The 25,472-nt window shown below is 54.5% G+C and overlaps 5 protein-coding genes across 6 annotated transcripts; 3 read left to right on the forward strand and 2 right to left on the reverse strand.

Moving 5' to 3' along the window:
* Window positions 1-939: 939 nt before the first annotated feature.
* DNAAF6 (dynein axonemal assembly factor 6) lies at window positions 940-3,381 on the reverse strand. Its single transcript, XM_026716614.2, has 6 exons — window positions 3,142-3,381; window positions 2,992-3,061; window positions 2,775-2,877; window positions 2,297-2,393; window positions 1,822-1,907; window positions 940-1,445 (listed from the first exon to the last, which is right to left on the reverse strand). Exons 1-6 carry the CDS (start codon window positions 3,379-3,381, stop codon window positions 1,316-1,318), a joined length of 726 nt encoding a protein of 241 aa, XP_026572399.2. The 3' UTR covers window positions 940-1,315.
* NUP62CL (nucleoporin 62 C-terminal like) lies at window positions 3,300-8,720 on the forward strand. The gene is made up of 12 exons (XM_026716615.2): window positions 3,300-3,711; window positions 3,822-4,264; window positions 4,454-4,531; window positions 5,498-5,629; window positions 5,872-5,973; window positions 6,448-6,550; window positions 6,679-6,823; window positions 6,913-6,962; window positions 7,170-7,304; window positions 7,948-8,059; window positions 8,271-8,337; window positions 8,560-8,720. Exons 1-12 carry the CDS (start codon window positions 3,380-3,382, stop codon window positions 8,649-8,651), a joined length of 1,791 nt encoding a protein of 596 aa, XP_026572400.1. The 5' UTR covers window positions 3,300-3,379; the 3' UTR covers window positions 8,652-8,720.
* Window positions 8,721-8,776: 56 nt separating this feature from the next.
* RBM41 (RNA binding motif protein 41) lies at window positions 8,777-11,326 on the forward strand. 2 transcript variants are annotated; one of them, XM_087941268.1, is made up of 7 exons: window positions 8,777-8,875; window positions 8,971-9,081; window positions 9,203-9,389; window positions 9,540-9,744; window positions 9,839-10,158; window positions 10,560-10,707; window positions 10,976-11,326. In XM_087941268.1, exons 1-7 carry the CDS (start codon window positions 8,868-8,870, stop codon window positions 11,248-11,250), a joined length of 1,254 nt encoding a protein of 417 aa, XP_087797394.1. In that variant the 5' UTR covers window positions 8,777-8,867; the 3' UTR covers window positions 11,251-11,326. The 2 variants fall into 2 exon arrangements, with proteins under 2 accessions (XP_087797394.1, XP_026572386.1); XM_026716601.2 differs by having other exon boundaries at window positions 10,779-11,110.
* Window positions 11,327-14,018: 2,692 nt separating this feature from the next.
* CLDN2 (claudin 2) lies at window positions 14,019-18,931 on the reverse strand. Its single transcript, XM_026716623.2, has 2 exons — window positions 18,675-18,931; window positions 14,019-17,319 (listed from the first exon to the last, which is right to left on the reverse strand). Exon 2 carries the CDS (start codon window positions 17,137-17,139, stop codon window positions 16,468-16,470), a length of 672 nt encoding a protein of 223 aa, XP_026572408.1. The 5' UTR covers window positions 17,140-17,319; window positions 18,675-18,931; the 3' UTR covers window positions 14,019-16,467.
* Window positions 18,932-19,683: 752 nt separating this feature from the next.
* On the forward strand, window positions 19,684-24,021 carry PRRG3 (proline rich and Gla domain 3). Its single transcript, XM_087941269.1, has 4 exons — window positions 19,684-20,091; window positions 20,786-20,830; window positions 21,451-21,611; window positions 22,212-24,021. Exons 2-4 carry the CDS (start codon window positions 20,824-20,826, stop codon window positions 22,734-22,736), a joined length of 693 nt encoding a protein of 230 aa, XP_087797395.1. The 5' UTR covers window positions 19,684-20,091; window positions 20,786-20,823; the 3' UTR covers window positions 22,737-24,021.
* Window positions 24,022-25,472: the final 1,451 nt, after the last annotated feature.

The following is a 25,472-nucleotide window of genomic DNA, read 5'->3' on the forward strand; positions in this document are numbered from 1 at the left end:
AAACTCATCTAGATAGAAGGATTAGTCCTCCACCAGTTGGTTCCCTGTTGTCACCATCTCAGCTTCTTTTGGTCCAGGGTGTTACACACAGGAGAATGGATTTGGGAGTGTGCATAGGAAGTAACTGGCACTTTGAAAAGTCGATCATTTTTCTTTGTAAGGATTTCTTCTGCCTTTTTGCCACTTCCCCCTAATCCTGCTGTTGTCAGAAGGCAAGTCCTTCCCTCCCTCCCCCTCATTCAGCAGGCCCAATCCAAGCTTCCATTGCCCTGACAATACTTTTGGGGGCTGGGCTGAATAACTTTGTTTCTTGTGGCTCCAGGGATTTGATATGCATTTCCAAAAGAGGCAGGGTACCAATTTGTCACATCTCCTCCCTGCCCTGCCTCAAAGTTGATCAACATTAACAATGTCCTCCTGCTGCCTTAACCTCACCCTGCTGTTTTTACTGACTTCATCAGTTTTTACCTGGCCTGAGTTTGTCTCCTTGGGCTCCTCTGATGAAACATGAACACTATCATTTGAGTGGAACCAATAGGAAGCAGGGCTTTATTGTTACTGGGAGGTGACAGATGTCTTGCAAGTTGTCCCACTCTATTGAGGTGGCCGTGGACAAGCTCTCCTCTGCCTACCCCTTCTCCCACATCAGCAGGAGCTCCTTCTCCTGCTTGCTTTTCAAGTTGCAGGCTTGCTTGCAACCCGAGCCCTCCTGATGGAAACACTGTTGTGCTAAATGCTGATTTTATGCAGTGGTTCATTCCTTCACTGAACCCTGGGTGCATGGCTGGAACAGAGAGGTCAGCATCTCTTGAAACAAGCCTCAGCTTGCTTAGCTCTCTGTTCTATTGTAAATGGCCCAGAAAGCCAGTGAGCATCAACTGAAAGGAAGCCCCTGCTGTGCTGGCCAGGGCAGACTTCTGTAAAGGGTAGATGTGAGCACAGAGAAGAAAGGACGGGACTTTTATTTTCTATCCACACCATAGAAATCAGAGCAGTCAGCAGCTCGGCCATTAAGACCCCACCTTGCATCTGTTCTCTCTACATGCTGATCTCCTGATGTTGGAGGAATGGACCCCTCCCAAGGAAGCAACAGTGAATGAAAATGGAGACACCAGAGGCCTCCTAGAAAAATATCAGAAGTATCAGAATTCAAGAAGGAAGACAGACAGTCAGATCTGAAGGTCTCCTGGTACAGGCACAGTCGGACAGTAGTTCTTTGGAATCGGTGGCAAGATGTTTTCCTTCTCCTTCTTCTCTCAGTTACCTAACTAGAAAATCTTCCCTGGGCCTCTGAGGGGCTGATTCCTCTTTCTCTTCATGAAAAGTTGATGAAATCCAATTCTCGTTTCATCCTCAAAGTGACTTCCAGTGTGGACTGTTCAGAGAGAAAATGGGCTCTCCCTTTGGTGGCGTCCACTGGATGAGGTAGATGCAAAAGGAGCCGCCTGGAAAACAGACCATTCCAAGCTGAAATTGAGGGAGCAACGACGAGTGTGGGGATTGCTACATGCCAAATGAACTCCCCTACTTCCCCAGTACTAGCTGAAAGGTAAACCCTAGAAGCAAGGGGGGTGGGGTGGGGGAATCAGAGAGAGGAGGCACGTAGAGCTCAGAGACTTTCCCAACAAGAAATTACTATGGCCAAAGCTCCATAAACCTGAAGTATGTCAGACCTATCAAAGCATTAAAAGAAGGCAGCAATATGTCCCTGCTTGCTCTGAAGCCTGAACCTCACAGCCAAGACATCTCGAATATTATTGGAATGTTACTGTCTAAAGGCAATATAAGAATACTCTCACAAAAATAAATTATTCAGCGTACTTCTGGGGACTCCGAAAATCAAGGAGCTTTTCTTGTATATCAAGGGTAATGTCTGAAGCTTTTGTGTCCGGCAGTTTAATCTTAATCTGAAATTGGAAAAACAAAGTGAGGAAAAGAGATTAATTATGTTACATGAATCCTTTGTGGATCTAAGCTTATTTTCAACAGGAAGGGAGGCATGCAAGACATGTTACACTGTTCCTTTTTTATTTTAAAACACAGAACAAAGGGAGAGGTTCTGGAATCATTGTACCACCTCTGTCAAAGCTGGGGGCATCGTTTGATAAGGAAAAGAGTCGCCTCAGATACATGAAATGTTAGATTAGATGGTTAAATGTTAGGTTAATTCGCACAAAGTGCAGCTGCCAAACTTTTGAAATTCACAACTCCAGTAAGATTGTGTAGTATTTGCTGTGAAAAGGCTGGCAGACCACCCAGAGGAACATTGTCAAGAGGAACAACCACTGCTTCTTACCAGCATGTCCTCACAGCAGGCAGTGGAGGGGTCCTTTCTGCTCATGCCTAGGAACAGATCCTCAGCCCTCACTTGCTGCTTGAACACAATCTCGTACCTGTAAAGAACGGGGAGTCAGGCAGCTGCAGCTGAGGTGGATGCTCCACCACAGCACATCCTTTCTCAGGTTGCCTAGAGCCTCTGTGTTTCTTCCTCACCCAGAGGAATTTCCTGCTTATCCTCCCTATTACAGCAACCCACAAATCAAGAGGCAAAGCTGGTGGAGCAGCGAATCAATGGGAGATTCTGTCCTAGTTGGGGCCGCCCCGCCCCTCCAGCCCCGGTTTGGATCGAGCGGGCTCGGGCCCGCTGGCTCCCCTTCCCCGGGTTCATTCAGGAGAGCTGCAGACGGAAGGGATGCGGGGGAGCCCCGGCCAGTCTGCGGGATCGCTGCACTTCGAAAGCCCGCCGCTTCTCTGCCTGCGGCGCGGGGACGTACTCCGGCTGCTCCCGGGGGTCCCACGAGGCGTCGCCCGCGCTCCCTTCGGGCACCTCCCCGGCACTCCAGATGGCCTTGCCGTCCTCGGGCGGCAGCGGGGCGGCTGCGGGAAGAGACGGGGCTCTGAGCGGCGCTTCCGCGGCCTCCGGCAGCCGACGGGCAGGCTAAGCACAGGCGAGCCACCGCCCCCACCCCCCCACCCCCTTCGCCAACTCACCCGAGGCGTCGCTGGCCTTCCGGGGCCCGATATTCCCCGGACCCGAGCGGCCGCCCGCGGGGCCCTGCGCCTGCGGAAAGAAAGCGGCGGGTTCAGGCAGACAGCCCGGGACACCCCACTGCCCGCCACGGCGCCCGGCCCGGGCCTCACCGCGTCCGCGCCGTCCTCGTCCCCCGGGTCGGAGGAGAGCAGCTCGGCCAGCGCCAGCAGCGAGTCCGCCGGGAGGGGAGCTCGCGTCGCCATGGTCGCTCTGTGCCGGCGCGTCCCGCGTTGCCCGGCAACGGCGCAGCTTCCGGGCCGCTGCTTCCGGCGCGCGGCGGCATCGTCACCGGGGCGCGCGGCGGCAGAGGCAGCGGCAGCGGCGAGGCTGGTCGGGCCCAGACGCGCCATGAGTCAGTTCGGCTTCGGCGCGGGCAGCGGCGGCGGCGGCTTCAGTTTCGGGACGCCCAAAACGGCGGTCGGCACCAGCAGCAGCAGCAGCAGCGCAGCCCCCGCGGGCTTCTCCTTCTCCTCGGCCATCTCGGCGGGCGCGGGCGGGGGCACAAGCGGGTCCTTCGGCTTCGGCTCTCCCGCCCCGAACGCCGGGAGCGCCCCGCCCGCCGCCGGGCTCTTCTCCTTCGCGACGCCCTCCGCCTCCGCGCAGGCCTCCGCATTCAGCTTCGGGATGCCCCCGGCCTCATCCGCGGCGGCTACTCCTGCGGGGGGCGTTTTCACGCTGGGGTGAGAGGGGCTCCGTCCGATCGCTGGCGGGAGCGGGATGGCGGAGCCGAGCAAGGGGCCGCCTCCGCCGGGGAAGCCGCCCCACCGCCTCCCCTCGTTCTCCTCTTCAGGGGCAACGCGGCCAAGCTGAGCTTGGGGGGCTCGGGCGCTACGACGGCCTCCCCCGCGACCAGCGGCTTCGGGCTGGGCAGTAGCGGCGGACTGGGCGGCTCCGGCGCGAGCGGCACTAGCGTGTCGGGCACCCAGGTGGCGGCGGCGGCGGCGACGACGACGACTACTACTCCACCCGCGGGGTTCGTGTTTGGCTCGGCGGCCACGACGACGCCACAGCCGGCTCCGGCTGCCCCCGCCGTCGTGGGAGGCTTCAGCTTTGGCGGGGTGGCCCAGACAGGAGCTCCGAATTTCAGCCTCGGCTCGCTGGGGAGCGTCCCGCCGCAAACAGCGCCTCCCGGCTCGACCTTCGGAATTGCTCCGGTCTCCGCCAACGCCGCTGTGAGCACAACAGCCGCATCGCAGGCAGCCCCGGCCTTCAGCCTCGGGACAGCGTCCACCGGTGAGAGGGCAGGGCAGCCCGAGCCTTTAGCGGCCCTCCCGACTCGGGTTGTGTAAGACCAGAGTGCCTTGCTGCGTGTGCGAGGCCACGGAGAGGGATTGGAAGGGGCCCCTTTGCCTGAGGGCGCTGCAGGGAGGCCCTCCTTCTGGAAACAGGCAGGAAGCTGATGGGCTTCTCTTCTCCTTGCAGGTTCTGGCTTTGGAGTGTTGGCTCCAGCAGCGGTCACTTCCACCACCACACCCTTGTCCTTTGGGGCTAAACCTGGAGGTATGTTTTGTGCCCGGGAACTGAAGAGCTTGCTGGAGCCTGCCCACCGTGCAGACTTGCCTGCTGTTTTTTAAAAATATCCTGGTTAGATACTATTTCCTGGTGCTTAATCCCTTTCAGCATCATAGTCTGCATGCTGACCGCTCTTTCTACAATCTTGCCTGTTTTTGTTCTTTCTGCTTCAGAGCTCCACCTCCTGCCCAGGGCCCAAAGGGTGTTTTCAGTCTTTTCTTTAAACTTCCCCTTCAGCTGCTATGGAGAATAAACATTTGCCCTGGGCAGATTTTCAAGTATTGGAAGGCTGCCACTATATTTTTTCTTGGCTTTCTCTTCTTTGGGTTAAATGTACTTCTTTCAATTGCTGTATTTAAGGTTTAGCTTCCAAGTCTTTTACCATCATTGTTGCTTTTCCCTGTGCTCTTTCTGGTTCCTCAGCATGCTGTTTGTATTTTGGTGACCAGGATTGACAGAACTATTCCCGGTGTGGTCTGTCCAGTGGAGCACAGAATGGTGATCTTTTCCTGGAATGATTTATTTGGCAAATATGTGTTCTGAAAAATATATTTTTCTTTCATGTATTTTTCCAGCAATTCTCATTTCTCAATTGCAACAATTCTTTTATAGGCCTTTTCTGTGTGTGTGTGTGTGTGTGTGTGTGTGTGTGTGTGTGTGTGTCCCTGTCCGTCCGTCGGTCCGTCCCATATCAAAGATTCCCATATTTGAAATCTTTCATTATGGCACCAAAGTAGTTCAGCAGCAGTGCTAAATTCCCTTGTAACAGTTGAAAGGAGATGCTACAAGAATGTCTGCTGTGTGTGGTTTATCGATAGGATTGCACTCACTTTAGGCATTGTCTCTAGATAGATAGAATGAATGAAATGATATTTGGCCTTAAGAGGCACAGAAAATTGTGCATTTCTAGAAGCTGCTCATTGTTCTCACCCAGCTCCTTGTCCTCTTCCGCAGGTACCACGGTCACATCGGTGGCCCTTGCTACTACAACTTCCTCTTCCCTCCTCGGCCTATCAGGGCCCACGCTGTTTGCATCTGTAGCAGGCTCTTCAGCTCCAGCTGCCTGTACCACCACTAGCCTTTCAGGTGACTTGGCTGGGGAGGCAGGGCCAGCCGGAGCCTGTCTTTGCCTTACAGCCTTTGCTCAACGGAGAGAGCAGAGGGTAGTTAGAGGTTTGGGAACTTGATCTCCCTTCAGGCCAGAAATTTGTGCGCTTTGCCTGTTTTTGTCTGACAGAAACGATCGTAGCATTTTTCAATATATGATTCAGCTTTTTTTAAAAAAAAATCCTTGTTTGCTTAGCAACATTTGTCACTTTCTTCTGCAGTGGGTACCTCCTCGACAGGGGCAGCTCCCACTGGGACCTTGGGATTTGGCTCAAAAATGCCTGGAGTGACCACAGCAGCTGCTGCCACCCTCCCCACAGCTGGTGAGCACCGGTTATAGAAATAGGATGAAGGAAAGAAGTGTCCTTTGGGCACTGAGGCTCTTTAAAGGGGTCTTTCTGGCAGGCTTGACCACCTGGCTTGTTTGGGGCATGGTGTGTATATGCCTAAAACTTCCTTTTCTAAGGCAAGCCATCGTCAGTTTACAAAAGGAAACCAGGATCAGGGTGAAACACCAGTAGGAGACAAGGGGCTGCTGCTGCTGCTGCTGCTGCTGCTGCTGCTGCAGGGCAAAACCGGGCTCAGCTGAATCCAGGGGCGCCAGAGCAGAGCCTTCCCTGCTCTGCTGCCCAGGGGACATGCAGAGCTAGAGGCCTGGGTGAAGCGGGGTCAAGAATGGGAAACACCTCTGGGGCCACAGTGGCTTTTAGGCTCGGTGGTGGGAATCAAAAGTTTTTCTTCTCCAGGGGCACACCCTGCTGTTGGTCACAGCTGATGCCAGGTGACTTTCTTTCCAGGGGCTGCTTCCATACCTGCTGCAGGATTCCTCTTGAACCTGAAGCCCCTTGCCACAACAAGCGTGGCTGCTTCCACCTCCACTGCAACCACCACAACTGGCATGTGAGTTGCGTGGAAAGAGCTTCAGTTGCAATGGGTTTTGCAAGTGCTCCGTGGAGATGCCTGGCAAGGAGCACCCCTCCCCTGCAAAGAGACTGATAGCAGGCTGGGATTTTCCATCTTCTGTCCAGGACTCCCCCCGTGATGACTTATGCCCAGCTGGAGAGCCTGATTAACAAATGGAGCCTGGAACTGGAGGACCAGGAGAAGCACTTCCTTCAGCAGGCTACCCAGGTCAACGCTTGGGACAGGACCTTGATTGAAAATGGAGAAAAGGTAGGAGGGGGCTGCCTAGCTCTGGTGTTTGGCAAGGCAGATTCTGTCATGGAAAGAAAGAACTGCATCTCTCCCTCCCTCCGACACAGATCACAACCTTACACAGAGAAGTAGAGAAAGTGAAACTGGATCAAAAGAGGTAAGGGATTGGGCCTTAAAAGACTAGAAGTGGCCTTGGAGCAAAGGGGAGGGCTCTCCCTACTGGCTGCTTTGGGAGAAAGGGGATACCATCTTCAAGAGGCCGAGCAAGACTTTGTGAACCTCTCCTTGTCAGCCTATGCAGCACCGGTCGGTTCAAAGGCACTTTAGCATGCTGTGTTCCTTCCCTTCCTCCCTTCCCTTATAGGCTGGACCAAGAGCTGGACTTCATTTTGTCTCAGCAAAAGGAGCTAGAAGACTTGTTGATACCATTGGAGGAATCTGTGAAGGAGCAGAGTGGAACAATCTATTTGCAACATGCAGATGAGGAGCGGGAAAAGACGTGAGCATCCCTGAAGGCAGGCTGTCTCGCTTCTCCTGGAGGGATCAGTTGGCTGGCCTCCTACTGTCCCTTGGTCTTCTTTGAACGGTAGTGGGAATCCAGTGTGGGTCAGTCACTTTCAAACTGCTGGATCCCATCCTCGGGGAGCTTCTCTCCACTGGAATACATGCTTTGGGCTATTTGTATTTATGTGGCACCTTCCTGTTTTGGCTGATTTGGCATGTTGATGGCTGGCAGTTGACTGTTGTTTCCTTGTGCTGCCAAGTCTTTGGCTCCTAAGCACCTGATAAGCTGATGGTAAATCAGCACTTGTGTTTACTGACAAGGGGCCTGTTTCCTAGGCTTTAGTCATTTCCCTGGCTGTCTTTGTACCTGCATGGCTGACAATCTTAGTAGGGGAATGTTAGAGGCTTCAGCAAAGGGGCGTTTGTGTGCCCATCTGCTGACATCCTATAGCCAAAGGTCCTTTTCCTCAGGGTTGAGTGTTACGGTCCCTCCAGCTGGGTTTCTTCTGATGCTCCTCACCCTGTTGCCTATTCTGTAGGAGGCAGAGGCACCGCTGTAAAGCTCTTTGCCTCTGTGTGTCCTTCGCTCTGGTGCTGCAGATACAAGCTTGTGCTGCAAGTTTGCTCTTGTGCTGCAGATACAAACTGGCAGAGAACATCGATGCTCAGCTGAAGCGCATGGCCCAAGATCTGAAAGATATTATTGAACACCTGAACACCTCTGGGGGCCCTGCTGACAATAGTGACCCTGTGAGTACCCTTTTTTTTGGGGGGGGGGGGGCGGGCGGCTTCATTTTTGTGCTTTGAATCATGAGGTCTGATGGAGCTAATACTTCAGCTTCCCCTTGCTGAGAAATATGTAAGTGGGAAGGAAGAAGCTCCTGTCTTTGGTTGGCATGGAGGCATGGGAGCCATTTCCTCACCAGAATGTGGGTTTTCTCCCCTCTCTCCCCCCTCACAGCTTCAGCAGATCTGCAAAATTCTGAATGCACACATGGATTCTTTGCAGTGGATTGATCAGAACTCCGGTATTTAATTCTGAAATCTGGGGCAGTCCCCCTTTTACAGCTAGGCGTAGTGTCATGGTCCGGGAGGTGTTTCAGTACAGGATTACCCTCTCCCCCCTCCCCCCAGTCAGATCTGGCAGCTGCGCCTTTCTGGACTTCCCCTTTTCCCTCTTGGGGTGCCCATCTTACTGCCCTAGTGGGAGTGGAAGCCCCCTCCCGCTCTCATTCTCCATCTGTCCACAGCTCTGCTGCAGAGGAAAGTGGAGGAGATGAGCAAGGTCTGCGAGAGCCGCCGCAAGGAGCAGGAGCGCAGCTTCCGCATCACCTTCGACTGAGCGCGCGCCCCTGCCTCCCTTCCCCCCCCGTTTGTTTTTGTACCCCTCAATAAAGAGAGTCTTTCCAAACGCGTCTCTGTTGCTGAGCCATCGCCGGCCAACCGCCAGGGGGCCTCGTAGGACGCGGAAGGGGGGCGGGCCCCGGGGAGGGGGGCGCCGGCCAATGGGACCCTCCCGGCAGCCCGCGCGGCACCCCGGAAGCCCCAGGCCGCGGCGATGAGGAGGTGAGCGGGGCGCAGGGGGACGGGGGGGGCGGAGCCCGGGGCAGGGGGGACGGGGCGCCGGGAGCTGCCGGTGCCTCGCCTCGTCTCTTCCGCAGGTGCGGCGGCGGGGAGGCGGCGGCAGCGGCGGAGGAGCTGGAGACGGAGGGCGAGAGGCAGCTGAAGCGGCTGCTGCGCCACCAGCTGGACACGGCGGCGTCGCTCGAGCAGTGAGTGGCGGCGGGAGGGGCTCGCCAGGGACCCCCCCACAGCCGAGAGCGCCGGGGGCCCGACTGGAGGACCTTGGCGCCGCGGACCAGGCCGCGGGAGGTAACGGGCGTTCTCGCGCAGGTGTGTGGCCAAGCGGCACCGCTTCGCGCCGGCGGCCGTGTACCGGCCCTTCGGGGAGGAAGCCGCGGGCGCCCGCACTCTGCCGGAGTTCCGGGCCCTGCAGGAGAGCAGCGGGGAAGCGGCCTCCCTGCAGGAGCTGGGCCTCTCCGACGCCGAGATCCGCCTGTGGAGGCAGCGGGCCCAGAAGGTAGCCGGCTGGGGGCTGCGGGGGAGGCGGCCCGGGTGCCGTGGCGGCCCCGCCTTCAGGGCTGCCCTGCCGGTCCGTCTGCGTGGCTGCCTCGCCGAGGGGAAGGCGGCCTTCCGACTCCCCGCCACCTCACCCCGCTCTTTGCCTAAGGGCCCTGGGCTTGGGGCAGCGCCGGAGGCCACTCGGGACAGGATCCGAGCCATCCAGGAAAAGATTGCGGAGCGCCAGCGCATCCTCTCCCTGCCGCAGCACTTTGCGGGCAGCAAGTCACTCAGCAGGCGTGAGATGGAGATTGAGAACGCCCTTTTCCAGGGAGCAGACCGCCATCCCTTTCTGCGGATGTTGTATCGCCCAGGTACACCTGCCCGGGCTGTGCCAGGTGGGGGGCTGGTTCCTGTGTTCCCAGGCTGACAGGTCAGGCGTTGTTGCCTTTGCCTCTTGTGCTCCAGATGAAGCTCAGCCAAAGGTGGCTTCTGAGATGGGCCCAACGTCTCAGCTGGACGCGGTTTATCAGCAGCTCCTGAGCGAACCCTTGCCAAGCCAGAGGCCACTGGAACCACTAAAGTCTTCCCAGAAGGCACCTGGTTCATCTTGCTCTGCCCCCTTCAGCAGCCTTGGAGCAGCAGCTGCACCAGCTGTGGAGCCTGTGATGGTGACGGAGCCTGTAGCGTGTGTGCCAGAAGAGGAGATTCTCCGGAGCCGCCTTTCCAGGGAAGAAATCCGCCGGATCCCCAGATTTTCCTCCTATAGCCCAGGGGAGCCAAGCAAGGTACTCGCCAGGCAGGCTGGGCTGCGCTCAGGAATGCTTTGCTCTTCTCTGGGAGAGTCCAGTTGCTCAGCTTCTTGTGTCAAGAGGTGCTCGGCTTGGTGCCCGGGCCATTGAGCAGCTTCCCCACAGAGGGAGAGGGTTTGTCTGTCTGTAAAGCACAGAACCAGGCAAAACCTGCCTGAAACGGCCCCTTGTTCAAAAGGGGGATTCCTAACAGAGCCTGGGGAGCCTGCAGGGGAGAAGAATATAGCGGCCCTCGGCCTGGGTAGTCTTGGCAGAGAAAGGAGGGGCCTCTTGTCCTCTCCCCTCTTAGCAGGCCGGTAGTGCAAGCAGCTCCTGTACTGGGGAGGTGCCGGGGGCTGCGGCAGGCACCTAGGCTGATCCATTTCGGGGGGTGTTAGGTGCTGTACATGAAGAATCTGAGTCGCAACGCTACAGTGAAGGACCTGCTGCCCTTGTTCTCCCGCTTCCAAGAGAAGGATGCGCCCCCTCTTCGTTTGCGCCTGCTGAGCGGCCGCATGAGAGGCCAGGCCTTCCTCACCTTTCCCAGTAAGTACCTGGCCTCTGGGGGAGGGCCGGTCTCTTCCCCCCTCCTCCACTAAGCCTTCTTCTCTGGCCAGCCGTGTCCCAGGCTCAGGAAGCTTTGGAGCTGCTCAACGGGTTTCTCCTGCTGGGGAAGCCACTCATCCTTGAGTTTGGGCGGAGTGGGAATCTGCCTTCCGTCCTGGGCTCTAGAATCAGCTCTGCACTCCAGGAGAATGATGGCCAGTCAGACAAATCCTAGACTGTTGGGTTAGCTTGATGGCTTTGCCTGCAGATGGAGAAGGCTGGAAGAGGACTGGCAGGACCTATTGCCGCTGGGGCTCCCGTGCTCCCCTTTGCCTCCACACACAGAGGAAGGGAGCCAACTGCACGTGGGGAGCAGGGAATAAAAGCGAGTCATTTTATTGGATGAGACACTCTGTTGATCCTTTCTCGCTCAGTTTGCATAAAACGTGTGAATGCTCAGGATTCCTCTGGCTGTGTTGTTTGGGTCCTGCCAGAGCATTCTGGGGCACCGTGTTCAGTCAAAGGATAAGCGAGTGTTGCTAAGGGACAGTGGGCTGGTTTAGTGGTCTTCCTCTTATGGGGCTGGAATAAGCCCCCTTCCTTGGCCTCTTTTGAATTGCTAAAGAGCCATCAGATGGATACTTAAAGTAGTTCTGGCTAACTGGGAGTGGGAGATGCTTGCTTTGTTTCAGAAAGAGCCGGGTCTTTGGCATGCAAGATGGGTCCTTTACCCCCAGTGTGCATCAAGAATGACCCTGGGGGGAGAAGAGTGGCAGCCCAAGGCCCTCCGAGAAAGAGAGCCTCCAGTTGGGGGTTGGAGCTCTGCTTCACACCTCTCTGAAGTAAGGAGCAGGAGGAGAGGAGCATCCCGCCTGCCAGAGTCAAGGAGGCCCATGGGGGGTCGGGGTAGAGCTGACAGGGAAGCCCATTGTCTCTTCTTCCACTCTCAGAGCAGGGCTGAACGAAGGAGGCTGGCCTGCTGGTCTGTTTTAGAATAGAATAGCATTCCTTATTGGCCAAGTATGATTGGACACGCAAGGAATTTGTCTTGGTGCAAATGCTCTCAGTGTACATAAACAAAATAAAGAATATTCGTCAAGAATCATAAGATACAACACTTAGTGATAGTCATAGGATACTAATAAGCAATCAAATCATACTAGGAAACAATAAAAACGATATAAGTTGTAAAGATATAAGCAACATGAATATAGCCGTAAGTGGGAAGAGATAGGGACTAGTAAGGATGAAAAGAATATTAAATCCTAAAATGGACACCTAACATCAAAAACGTCATCAAAAAAGCACAACAAAGAATGTTGTTTCTGTGCCAACTCAGAAAGCTCAAACTGCCCAAGGAGCTGCTGATCCAGTTCTACAGAGGAATTATTGAGCCTGTCATCTGCACCTCTATAACTGTCTGGTTTGGTTCTGCAACCCAACAGGACAAGCAAAGACTTTAGAGAGTAATTAGGACTGCAGAAGAAACAATTACCAATCTGCCTTCCCTCAACACTGTCCAAATATTAACTAAGTCTGCACTACTATTACTGTTAATCTTCCCATCACTCCTTATCACCCATCCCCACCCACTTGTGACTGTATCCCTGTAACTTTGTCCCTTGTATCATTATATTCGCTGTTTCCTAGTATGATTTCATTGCTTATTGTACCCTATGACTATTAAGTGTTGTACCTTATGATTCTTGACGAATGTATCTTTTGTTTTAAGTACACTTACAGCATTTGAACCGACAAATTCCTTGTGTGTCCAATCACACTTGGCCAATAAAAGAATTCTATTCCCATTCCATTCCATTCACTATTCTATTCTATTCTATTCTATTCTATTCTATTCTATTCTATTCTATTCCCATTCCATTCTATTCTATTCTATTTATTCTATTCCCATTCCATTCATTATTCTATTCTATTCTATTCTATTCTATTCTATTCTATTCTATTCTATTCTATTCCATTCCATTCCATTCCATTCACTATTCTATTCTATTCTATTCTATTCCCATTCCATTCATTATTCTATTCTGTTCTATTCTATTCTATTCTATTCTATTCTAATTTCCATTCCATTCATTATTCTATTCTATTCTATTCTATTCTATTCTATTCTATTCTATTCTATTCTATTCTATTTCCATTCCATTCCATTCTATTCTATTCTATTCTATTCTATTCTATTCTATTCTATTCTATTCTATTCTATTCTATTCTATTCCCATTCCATTCATTATTCTATTCTGTTCTGTTCTGTTCTATTCTATTCTAATTTCCATTCCATTCATTATTCTATTCTATTCTATTCTATTCTATTCTATTCTATTCTATTCTATTCTATCTAATACAATCTAAGTCATTAATTTGACAGTGTTGTGGAAATTAGTTTAGCAGAGTGATGGCATTCAGGAAAAAAAAAATGTCCTTGTGTTTGGCTCTTTGGGGCCCTTTTCACTGCCCCATACCAGAGTCTATTCTTGGGGGAAGAACCCTGAACTGCTCATAGCTGCCCTTGATTTTCCCTCCTCCATTACCTGGGGCAAAGGTTGTGGTGGGGGGAGCGTAGCAGGGGACGTGACTACATGACGGGTGCTTCCACCCTTCCTTTTCCTCTGTGACAAAGGGAGGGAGTCTGATCTGCGGGAGCCCAGAACTGGCTGGGGAGGCTTCATCCTTGTAATGAATTCTCTCTTGGCTAAAGGGGGAAAGTAAGAGCAACTGGTGAGTTAAGCCTTGCTTGACAAATGCTGCTCCTTCTCTGTTGCCTCTGAGATGGTCTTGTCCCAACAGCTCCTCTCCGCAGAAGCGCGTTCTTAGGAGGGGTCTCCCACATCCACCCCCTGGGTCTTTCTGCTCCAGAATTACCTCTCCTGGTTCCTTTTTTTCTCTGGGTCATGGAAATCTCGTGGCCCCACCCTGATTAGTAAAAGAGTGCAGCCGGTTGTCGGGTTTTGTTCCAGATACCTATGGCTGCTTGGGCTTCCCTCATTCCAAGGGGGCAGCGCTAGGGAAAAAATTATAGGCTCAGCAAGAAAGTTATTAAAGGAGAGCCAGGTGTCGGAAGGCTACCCTGACCTGTCCTAGCTCTTGCAGAATCCGCTGGGCGTGCAGTCGCCCAGACTGCATTCTCCCCTCCTTAAGGGGGTCACATGGTGGATTGTTTCAAGGAGCACTCAAGTCTATAGAGAGAGAACAAATCCCTTTTCAATTCCTTCACCTTAGGAACCATTTCCCCCTGCAGGGGTGGGGGTGGGGGGTGGGGAAGGGGAGAATGGCAAGAATGCTTTCGTCACCTATTATCAGGAAAATAGCTTTATTGGTTTGCAAAGGTTAATAGCGGTAACGCAGCGATGCATTAATCAAAAGGATTTTTTCCTAAACACTCCTCCAAGCTTTGCCTGCATAAGCTGTGGAAGCGTAAATTCATGGGCAGCTAGCTGTTCTGAAAGGAGCTCAGCTGTGGCCCCACACTCTCCCCGGTGGGCCCGAAGAAGGCAGGAGAAACAGCTTCCACCCACAGCCTGCCTCTTGACTCTTCCTGCAAGGAAGAAGGCATCACCCACAGCTTAGCTTGCTCCTTTGCCCAAGGATGCTGACCCTTCCTCCATCACTGGCATGACTGGGAGAAAATACAAATAACACTGCTGAATTTTTTGTAACAGGAAGCTACCATTGTCATGGCTTATAACTGTTACACAAAGCTATACACCTACCACCCCCTCAATTCATGGAAAAAGACTTTCCTTTGTATAGAATGTCTCCCAGTTCTGGAATTCCATCCTGGCATCTCACTCTTTTGGGACACCCCAATGCTTCTCTGTGTCGGCCACATCCAATTTTGAAGCCCTGCAAGGAGGAATGGCCGCATCCTGGTCCTCCAACCTGGGAATGGCCCAGTCTTGCACCTTCAAATCAGCATGTTTAAACTGGGCCAATGAATTCCTAGGTTGCTGAAGCTAGAAAAGGCCGGTAGAGTTCCCAGCCCTCTGCTGTCCATGATCTGCTTTGAAGTGGCCCTGCAAGAGAGAGGACCATGCCAGGATGAATCCATTGCATGAGCTCAGTTACTGCTTGTCCATCTCCTGGGCTCTTTAACCAACCCTTCCTGTCTTCAGTCATGAAGGGATTATCTTGGTCCTGAGTGGACTCTTAGATCTTTCCCCACTGTTTCTGTTTGTGTGGCCACTGTCATGTCCCCAGCAACTCTCTGGAGGCTCACCGCCTGCTGGTTCTGGGAATCCCACTTGGCTGCACATGTTTTCTTTAAGCCAAGCCTTTGCTGGAGCAGGAACTCCCAACTAGTTCGGGAACGGCCAGTTTAGGGCTTTTCAGCTTCTACATGTCTCCCTCTAGTTACCTGTCTGACCCCATATGTGGGGAGAACCATGCATCAGGTCCCCATCTTCCCTTGTACCCATTTTCCAACTCTCAGGCTGCCTGCCCTCCCGCCCCCCCGCCCCTTTTTTTTTTCTTCTTCTTCCCAAAGCATGAGCTCATCTTCTGGGAACACATGTTTTTTTTTTTAAATCCCTATTGTAGGACATTGCTAAATAGACCAACAGGCAAACAGGCCGGTGCCAATAGATTTCTCTGGAGCAGGAGGAAGAACAAGTGATCCGTCCCGGGCATGCTTTGCTGGCCTCAGTTCTTTGGGATGGGCCCGAAGTACTTGGGGGTCATCCCAGTCCTCTTATTTCCTTGGCTCCTAGGCCGGAAGGAATCGGTCTAGAGGTTGGCAGTTCTTCTTTCCCAGAGACAGTGAAGCCCCTCAGTCCCGCCCCTGTCCTTGGCCTTTAGAGTAGCATGTGGAGTCCCAGGCTTGGAAGGGGCCTTCGGCGTCTTCGGGTCCAATCCCTCCTTGAGCAGGAATTCTGTATTGGCCAGGGAAACCACTGAGCCCCTCTGAGCCCAAAGGCGCCTCAAGCTCGGAGCACTGGGGGGTGGGCGGAGGGAGCGGCCCTTTGATCCCTGAGCAGGTGTAGCAGGCCTGTCCATGGAGTTCTTTCATCTGCCAAGACCAGCGTGTACCCACCCACAGAGCGGGTACATTTCGGCCTCTTCAAAACCAGAGGCTAAATACAGGCTGTTGAGACCCAAAGAACAGCAGCTGCAAGCACCTTGTCATCCTTTTGGAAATCTCCCTGGCTGAAGAGAGGGCAAGGGACAGGGGTCTTATCATCTCTTGGAAGAGGTTGCCCCAGGTATCCTTGGTCGGTTCTGCCATCAATCCCCTTGTTCTGGGCTCCAACAGTTTGGGGGGGGTGTCTTTTTATTCCCTTACCAAGGACTTTCGGGTTTCTCCCAGAAACGGTGAGTGTTTTCCCCCACAGCACTGAGCTATGCCCTCCCCCACCCCTCAAATCCTGAAGTCCCACTTCCCACCCTGGGGCTGAATCCTATGGAATGGGAGGTGGGATGAAGACAGGATTTGAGAGGCGCACAGTAGAGGCTTGATGGGCACCTGTGACTCCTCCAAATGGGTTGCTCCTGTGCTGTGCAGTCATCAGGCACTTTGCTTGGTAGCAGGGAGACCTTCGGAGGAAACAGCCCCACGGGCCTTGAAGAAACTGCAGCCACCAGACAGTTGACATGCAACAGGACACCTCTGGCAGCGCCAAGCTGCACCGGGAAGAGACAGTAGGAGTGCTGAGGATGAAAGGAGGGTTGTGGGAGGACTAAATCTGTCTCTCTGCTTACCTATTCAGTGCATCCAGCAAGCGTTTTCATGGGGGGGGGCAGCCGCTGCTACACATAACCAGTCTGGCTGTAGGCACTGGCCTTTGGAGATGGCCGGGAGCTCCTGTCTGCCATGGTCTGAGAATGAGGAGGACGGTAGCAGGTTGCTTGAGAGTCCCGCGGTGGGCAGGAGGCACAGAGGATGGCACCGCCAGTGAAGGAGATCAAGGAAGACAGGATGCCCAAGTACAGGGCTTCCCCAATCTCATACTTCATGCTGTCGGGCACAAGGGGGTTGTAGAAGTCGCCGAGGATCACATGCATATTCCACACAACAGGGATGAAACTGAGCAATGCCCCCAGGACAAAAGTGACTCCTCCCAGAACCGCCACTTTGTCCTTTGCTGGGGAGCTCTGAGAGAAGATGGTGCATCTCATCCCTGCCACAGAGACAATGGCAGCCAGCGAACCTACAGCAATGGAGGTGGCCATCAAGGCTTGGGCCACCTGGAGGTCCGTAGGCAGGCTGAGCAGAGAGTTGTAGATGTCACATTGCGTGATGCCTGTGCTGTAGATTGCACACTCCATCCAGAGTCCTTTTGAGAAGCCAACCGCTGTGACGATGCTGGAGCCGATGTAGGAGCTGATCCGCCAGTTGGGCAGCAGGGTGGCTATCAGGGTGCCCAGCAAGCCCAGCAGCCCCAAAATGTAGCCAACCAGCTGGAGTCCCACGGATACCATGCTGGCTCTCCTGCTGTTGCTCGTCGGTGCCTCCTTGCTCTCTGTGCCCTTCTGCTCAAGAGTAGCAAATGTAGTGTAGAAGAGAGGGAGCTTGAAAGGAAATCATCCTGGATTAATTATTAGCTTCTGAAAAAATGCCAAGTGCCCTTTGTCCATCCCCTTATCTGTAGAAATTACGTCCTAAAACGTAAAAGAAAGAACTATCCGTTATGATAAATAGGGCAAAGGGAGGAACATCTGTTTTCACTAATAAAAATTCCGAGAGAAACTACTTGATGAGAAGCAACTGTTCATTTCTCAAAGGAAGCTCATAACAATTGTGGTCCGATTCCGATGAGAAGGTGACCCAGCCTGTCTATGGGTTGAAAGTATACAGGAGCGCATATACTCATTTGAATGAGACAGGTGGTACTTAAAGGTGATAAATAAAATAAAGCTTTGCTATGTATTTTGGACACTAGTATAGAAAAATAAAAAGTTTATCTTGATTTTTAAAAATCCTTTGCAAAAAGGAAGTCTGGAGGGAGAAGCCACTCTTGTCCTTGCTCACACTTGCAAGGGGCAGGAGGGGAGGGGGGACTAGCGCCCGCAGGCCCTGTCCCGAGGGCTGAGAGCCATTTCCCTCTTCGGTTCAGGCTAGGAGACAATCCCGCTCCTTACAAGGCATGTTTAACTGCTTCAGGACAGCCGGACCAGCGTTTTGGATAGAAGGGGAGGGGGCTTGGCTGTTTCCACACATCCTTTGCCCCCTCCTTATCCTAGCAGGCTTTCCCTTGCTAATTGCCCAACCTGGTGGAAACGGGGTTTGGCTTCCCTGCTTCTCTCTCACTGTAGCTCTGCCTGCCCTGATTGGCAGCAGAGTTGTTGGGGGGATGTGCATGTAAGTTTCCTCACAATGCCCAGATTTATTCTCTTCTGTTTGGTGCAAAAGAGACAGGAGGTTGGGTGGGTGGGTGGGTGGGTGGGTGGGGGACACAGTCTTTCCTGCGGCCCTGCAGCCCTCCTACAATACCATAAATACTTATATTTTGTAAGCTGCCTTGAGTCACTGTGGGCGAATAGGCGGCAATGTAAATTCAATCAATAAATACAGACAGACGGAAGGGAATATTTGTAGCTCAGAGTTGAACTGTGGGGGTTTTGGTGCTCTCTGAGCTTGGCGTTTTTCGTGCAGATGTTCATTATCAAACTAGGTAACAACATCAGTGCCTAATGACGTCACCTAGTTTGGCAATGAAACATCTCTGCCAGAAAACCACCAAGCTCGGAGAGCACCAAGATCCTCGCCTCTCACAGGCTTGGAAAGCAACTGACACACGGTCCTAGCATGATGGATAAGCAGCTGTCTTGCCTGGCCGCTTCCTTTGACTTCCGTGATATCCAGGAGGGGAATTCGGGGCAATGTAACCGCAATGTTGGAAACAGGCCAGGGCTTAGAGGAGAGAAATCGCGCAAGGGCTGGTCTCTCACCCCATACCCTCGTGGGTTGCCCCCACCCACAGGTGCTTCGGGAACCCAGTTTAGGCCTTGCTCACCTGAGCGAGGGTGGTGGCCTTTGGTCAGCTGGGTGACTATGGCCATCAGCCAGCACCACCAGGGAGCCAGGACTGGAGGAGGCAGAAGGGCGGTTGCTGACAGCCAAGGTTTCGGCCGAGCCACCTGCGGGCTTCTCTTCCACTGCTTGGCCAGGCTTCCAGGCGGGCAGGCGTGGGCTGCCATCGCACTCACCTCCCAAGAATATGAGGGTGCCTTTGCCCGACAGTAACAAGCGAAGCAGTCAGGCTCCTAACAGTTCTCCTTAGGGACGCCCCAGTGGCTCCCTCAACTCTCATAAGCTTCCGAGGGGGATCTCCCCAATCTTGCCGAGATGGGAACACGGCAGCCCCTGCCCTGGCCCCCAGCAACCTTGGCCCGGCTGGAGCCGTGGAAAGAGAGCAGATAGGCCCCAGGCTGGCATGAGCTCCGCCTAGCCCGTTGAAGACTTCCCAAGCCCTGGGGGAGCGGGCGGGGAGAAGGGCTCACGGGCAGCTCGACCCCCCCCAGGAGGCACGAGCGGCTGCTTCAACGGAACCCTCCTCCTCTCTTCTCCCCGGCTTTGCCTGAAGGCGCCTTTTTTTACGGATTGGAGGCGCAGCGAAACTGCCTCCCCCGCCCCGTCCTCTTTCGCTTAATGGCCACAGGGGAGGGGGGCGGCCGCCCGGGAGCCGCCGAGGAAGCGCTTGGGAAAGGCTCTCTACGGAGCGGGACACCGCCTGAGCGAAGTCGGCGATGGGAAGCCCCGGCCCAGAGAGAGGGAAATGCCCCGGGGACTGGGACGGGGGCGCGCGCTCTCAGCCTCGAGTCGGTCCCCAAAGAGGTTCCGGCCCCCCTGGAGCACGCTTCCCAGAAGTCCACGCGAGAAGGAAAGGTACGGGCTTTCCCATTCGGAGCGTGGCTGGGCGGGCGATCCGCCTCCAGCCCCGCTCGCCGGACTGACGATCCGATCATGCAGCGAGGGGCCGGGGCGGGGGCGGGGGGCACACGTGCGTGCGAGCTCCGCCTCCGGGTCGTGGCTGGCTAGGCGCGCGGCAAGCCTTGGCGCCTCCGACGGGCCGCGACTAGCGGCTGACCCGCCGAGCTTCTGCAGGACTCCTCCGGCCGCCCCCGAGAGAAGCCAGGCGAGCAAAACGAGGTCTGGGAAGGTGGTTGCGGAGCAGGATCGTCTCGGAGAATTTAACGGAGGACGGGACGGAGTGGCCGCCTCGGCTTTGCGCCTCTCTCTCCTAGCACTGGCGGCGAGGCTGGCTCAGTTCTCGCGAAGGCGCTTTCGGGTGAGGGGCGCGCTCTGGCAGGCCCGTTCCCCGTGGCTGCTCCCGATGCCTGCAGGTGGCGCGCATGATGTCAGCAGCATCCTGTTCTCGCTGCATCCCGCACGCCGCTGTTGCCATGGCAACCTCTCCCCCGACGGCAGAGGTAAGGCACCGGACTCCTCACGGCCTTCGTGCGCTCGAGGAAGGGCTCTCCCTTTGGAAAATGCGGGAGGGAGTGTGTGTGTGGAACGGTTGCTGCGGCCGGCTCGCCTGGCGCTCGCTCCCACTGCAGAAACTCCTCCCCGACCCCGTCTCCCCGCGCGTGTTGAGGACCAGACCCCCGCTGGTCCTCATCCCCGGCAAAACTTCCAGCTCAGCGCTGGCACCTGCGAGTCCAACTGCGTGGGGGAAGCGGGGAGTGCCTGAGAGGTTGGGGGAGCGTTTGGCTCACCAGTTGCGATGCTTGAAACTGAAGTGCAGATCCTGTTTGGACCGTGGGGTTGCCACTCCCCTCCTTGCGCAGAAGCCCTGCATTGTGCAAGGTTGGGGGGGCGGGGGGCGGGGAGGGATTACGGCTTCTCTTCCATCATCTGATGTACAATTCCATATATGAAGGGACCTGCCTTCAGGGCTCCCTCCTTCCTCCGCGTTCCTGGCATGTACGCTGTCAGTGGCTGACCCTCAGCTTCTGAAGATACATTTCCATGACAGTTACCCTGTGTTAGTCTTATCTGGAGGAAGAAGGGCAGCTTCGGGATTGGCGTGGGCAGCTGAGTCTCAAGCACCTTCAAGGATGCAAGGGAAGAACGTGAGAATTAATAGGAGGATTTTTAACTGGTTTGCTCTCTTCCCAACAGTTGGCTGAGATCCTTAACTGATAGAGTGAAGACCTAACATGGCAAGTAGGTGAATTCTTTGCTGGAGGGATAGCATGTTTTCCATCCATCCTGGGGAGAAGGGGCTTAAAGGCCTCCTGTGCCACACGTGGCTGGCTGGGTTTCTTCTACATTCCTAAACTGGATTGAAAATGCAAGGAGAGGAAGGGGAGGAGGGCTGTTCTTAGGCTATTCAAATGGGGGAGGGGGAGTCTTGGGGATGTTTTGGCCCTAATTTGAGGTTACCTTTCCCAGGAGGTGCCTACTCCCCCTCACCTCTGGCATGTCTCCTCTAAGGGTAGGCTGGGTAGCCTTTCCAAATGCCACAGCCCACAACTGAGGCTGGTGGAGATTATTTTTAGCTGTTCCAGTATTAAGGCAGTGTTTTCCCTCTTGGCATCAAAGCGGTTTATGACATGGTTAAGTGAATTGGGCTACCAGCCCAAATGAGCCCAGTCTTGCCCATCCCAGGTTAAGGAGCGGTACCTGCTTCTTCTGCCACTGGAGATTTCGGTGGGAGGGGCTTGCCTGATCTTGCTCTGCAATAAAGCAGCAAGACCTCTACCATGGAAGAAGAATGGGAACTGGCAGACATTGCGGCCAATTCTCAGCCTGTTAAGGTGATGACGTTGGTGCCTGTCTTCCAGCCTTCCTCACAGCCCCGAAAGCCCATTCTGTCCTGAAGCGCTTTCCACGGGCCAATGGCTTTCTGGAAGAATTTCGCCAGGGCACCATTGAGCGCGAGTGCGTGGAGGAGGTCTGCAGCTATGAGGAAGTCAAGGAGGTCTTTGAGAACAAGGAGAAGACGGTAGGTGGGTCTGGGAGGGAACAGTGGGGGGGGGGGGCATCCCTTGTCTTTCACCCACGAACTCCCTTTTCCCACTTGGATCTCAAGATGTGGATAAGAATCCATCTGGATGAGGGCTTCAGCTGTTAAGGGGGGAAGGGGCATGTTAATTTCAGGTGCTCAGCATAACATCTGTTCCGTTTGTTCCAAGGGTCGGGCTTATTATTCACTGCTCAAGAAATAAGAGGCTCCCTGGTGTAAAAGAGTGAAGAGTGGGCAGGTGGCAAGAGAATGAATTTTGCAGGAGGAAAGCAAAATGGGCAAATAGTTGGGGGCTTGGAAAACAAAGAAGCTGTGCACCAACTAAAGCCCAAAGAAAAAGCGTGCACTTTAAGTCAGAGGAATAAGTACATTGGTAGTCTTGTTTTGGCGACTTCTCCAGGCAGCAGGGCCATTCGCACTGCCTCCTAGTGAGGGAACTGAGGGATTGCACATGAGGTGCTCCTGGCACATGGCCCAAATCCTTAGGCACCATTGAGCTAACTCCTTTGGGGAGGGGGGGGAGGGGGGGCAGGGCGGGAAGGTGGATGGTTGCTGACTGGTGTCTCCCATTCCTGGCAGATGGAGTTCTGGAAGGGCTATGCCTACTCTGTCAAAGATGCCTCTGACGGGACAGACCGCTCCGATGCCATGTACGTCGTGGTGCCCCTACTAGGCGTGGCGTTGCTCATTGTCATTGGTCTCTTCATCATCTGGCGCTGCCAGCTGCAAAAAGTCACACACCACCGCCCCTCATACCCCCAAAATAGGGGCCTGGCCAGCCGAGCAGCTCGCAGCTTGCCCAGGGTGAGGGTGCACCGCGAGGCTCCTCCCAGCCAGAGCGAAGCCCTCTGCCAGCAGGACCCAAGTGGCGAGCGGGGGCCAGGGTCTCCCAGTCAGCTGGCCAGGACGCTTCTTGAGCCTGACCACATGGCTCCCCCCCTGTCTAGACTGTGTAGTGCCACTCCTCCTCCCTCCTACGAAGAAGTGACGGGGCAGCCTGACTGTGGTGGCAGCAGTGGCGCAGAGGAGCCCAACGTGTCCTACAGTGACCCACCTCCCAAATATGAGGAGATTATGAATCCCTTTCACGCTCCTGGGAAGTAGTGGGCAGGTGATGCCATCACAGAACAGCCTTATCCTCCACCCTCACCAAGTGCTCCATAGGTGGCTGGCACATTCACCCCCTTCACTCCTTTGGTTGGGCTGTTGCAGGATCCTCAACTGGAACATTTCTGGTGGCAGGGATGTGGTAGAAGGCATGGCTGAATTGTGCCCCAGGGGTCCCTTTACAGGAAGACGGCTGAACCGCACTTTGGGTGGCCTCCCAGGGAAGAGGCCGGGCCCTACTGCAATTTGGGGGGGGGGGCATTCAGCACCTTTGATGTTGACCCTTTTGGCAAGAGGTTGGTTGGCTGCTGATGGTGAATCAGGTGGGTTGGGGGTTTTACCACTCTTTCTACCTACCTGGGATGGTGCTGAGGAGGAGGAGGGCAGATACGGGGTGTATCTGACATGGGAAAATGCCAGTTCTTTTCTGTTCTGCTCACTTTATCTTTCTACCCAACACTGCTTTGTTCAACCAAAGGAGGGGAAGAAAGCCCACCTCTGTGTTTGCTCTCCCTGTGGAATGCTGCCTTTGTCTATGGATTAAGCCTTGATGTGAGGCCTCCTTCTCCCAAGAGAAGTAGCCCAAGGCAAAAGTGAATGATTGTGATCACAAAGCCAATGCATTGGCGACTGCCATTTTCTGAGGTACCTGTTGCACTGGAAGGGTGGGTGCCTGTGTCTGGGCATGTAATCTCTAGGTGCATATGAAAGGCAGAGGAGAAGGACTGAGCCCCTCCCTCCGTGAAACACACCACCACATTTTCTCGCCCTTCAGGCTTATCCCACTGGCCCAATCTGTGTCTTCCTCTCCTTGAGCCTGTCCAAAGGTGGACCTTGGGAGCAACACGCTGCCAAAGATGATTCTGGACGGGGACCCCCTTCTCCTGCAACCGCACTTCCTCCTCTGGTGGGATACATGCCCAGCCCCTGGGTCAGCTGCACTGGACTCCTGCCCTGACAGTCCACTTTCCCTTAGGCCCTTTCCCTGCTGAATGGAGGGGGGTCAACGTGTTCCTCCTGCCCTCAGTGCTCTGGGTCTCCCCTCACCCGGCAGCCCCCTTCCTTTCACCGGGATTCCCAGAAAATGTCTCCTTGCCAGAAGGAACAGCTGCTGCTGCTGCTGCTGCTGCTGCTGCTCAGTGTTTTCACTCCCCCAGACAAAGACGACACCCCCTCTCTTTCTCAATGGTGCTAATGCATAGCCAGGTGTTCTCTCCTTGTGTGACACTCTGTATGCTGCTTTACTGTATTTATACATTTTGTTTAAACTGAAAAAAACTTCATTTCTCATGGGTAGCAGATTGTTTTTTGCACTGTTATCAAAACCAGATCATGGTCAGCCATGAATTTAGATGTGGGCAGAGGCAAAGGGTAAAACCAAAAAGACGACACCGAACATTGTAAGTCCAGCAACTCTCCTTCTCGCTTCACTGCCCGCTTTACAGGGAGATTTTACCCCTCTCGTAAGAAAGAGAGCTGCCTCCCAACCTGGTATCAACCCCCCTGTTTCCAGGGAGACTGGTGGCTGTGGCAAGTTGTCCCATTCAGGGTCCAGGGAACCTGGAACAGGCAGATGGGTCTCGGGGTCACCAGCGAAGAGAAGTTGGCATTTTCCATGTGAAGCCTTGGAGGAATCTTTTCTGAAGCTCCAATCTGCCCACCAGCGGAACAGCCCTCCCTTCAGGATGGAACTGCCCAAGCTTTGTCCCTGGTAGAAGATCCAAGGGCTTTGTGGCAGCAGGTGATGTTATGGTTTTGCCCACAGAAATGGTTTGTGCCATGGACATATTTAAAGGCCACGTCTGCTTGTCACAGTCTGCTCCAATTGCTGTATTTCTAGGTCTGTTAGCCTTCTCCAGCCTGGCTCTCCGTGCTCCATGAGCTGGATTGTGTGCCACATGTTGGGGTGTCTGTGTGTGCGCGCGCACATGCTAATATTGTACTTTTCCAGCTTATGGTGGCTAACAGACAATCAGGGTTGGAAGGGACCTTGTAGGTCATCTTATCCAACCCCCCGCCCAAGTGGGAGTGACAAATGGCAGGATGTCAGGTGGGAGAAGCCCTTCCCATGAGGAAGGTAGACTGAAGGCAGCAATCGGGCTGCCGGGGCCAGATTGCCTCTCAAACGCCTGGATTATATGCTGAGCTCTTCCGGAGAGCAAAGCCTGACGAGACTGGGTACCGGCACCCAAGCCTCTTTCGGGCACCTTGGTTGGAAGCTGCTTTAGAGAAGCGGGAGGCGGGCTGGAGAGGAGCCCTTGGCCGTGGCAGGCAGGGAACCCTGGGGCCTTTCTCGCAGAGGATGGTGGGTGGTGCAGCCCCAGGGTGGGAGGGAGTACCAGGCTCTGCGGATGGGAGCTGCCGCCAGTTCCCTTTCGGGTCAACTCGCAAGAGGGAAGCTGGAGCCTCCGGGCGCCAGGTCAGGTCACAGGCTGGCTGGGATTTGGCGCCTTCGGCCAAGCACACGAGCACTCCGTGAGCCGAAGCTGGGGGGCGGGCCACGGCAGGCCAATTGTGGGCCGAGGCCGCTGACAACCGCTGCAGGGTTGACCGGCAGGTCCTGAAGTCAGGCCAAGGGAAAAGGAAGCGCCCGTGGTGGGACAGAGCCAGGCGGGCCTTGAGCCGTCCACTGCTTTTGTCCTCCTTGCCCTTCCCGGCCTCCTCCTGCTGCTTTGTAGGATTCTCTGCCTGGTGCAGAATCATTCAAGCGCCCCTGTGACCCAAAAGACACCA

This window comes from Pseudonaja textilis, chromosome 12, assembly GCF_049901715.1.
Source record: "Pseudonaja textilis isolate UNSWEBS1 chromosome 12, rPseTex1.2, whole genome shotgun sequence".
NCBI lineage: Eukaryota > Metazoa > Chordata > Lepidosauria > Squamata > Elapidae > Pseudonaja > Pseudonaja textilis.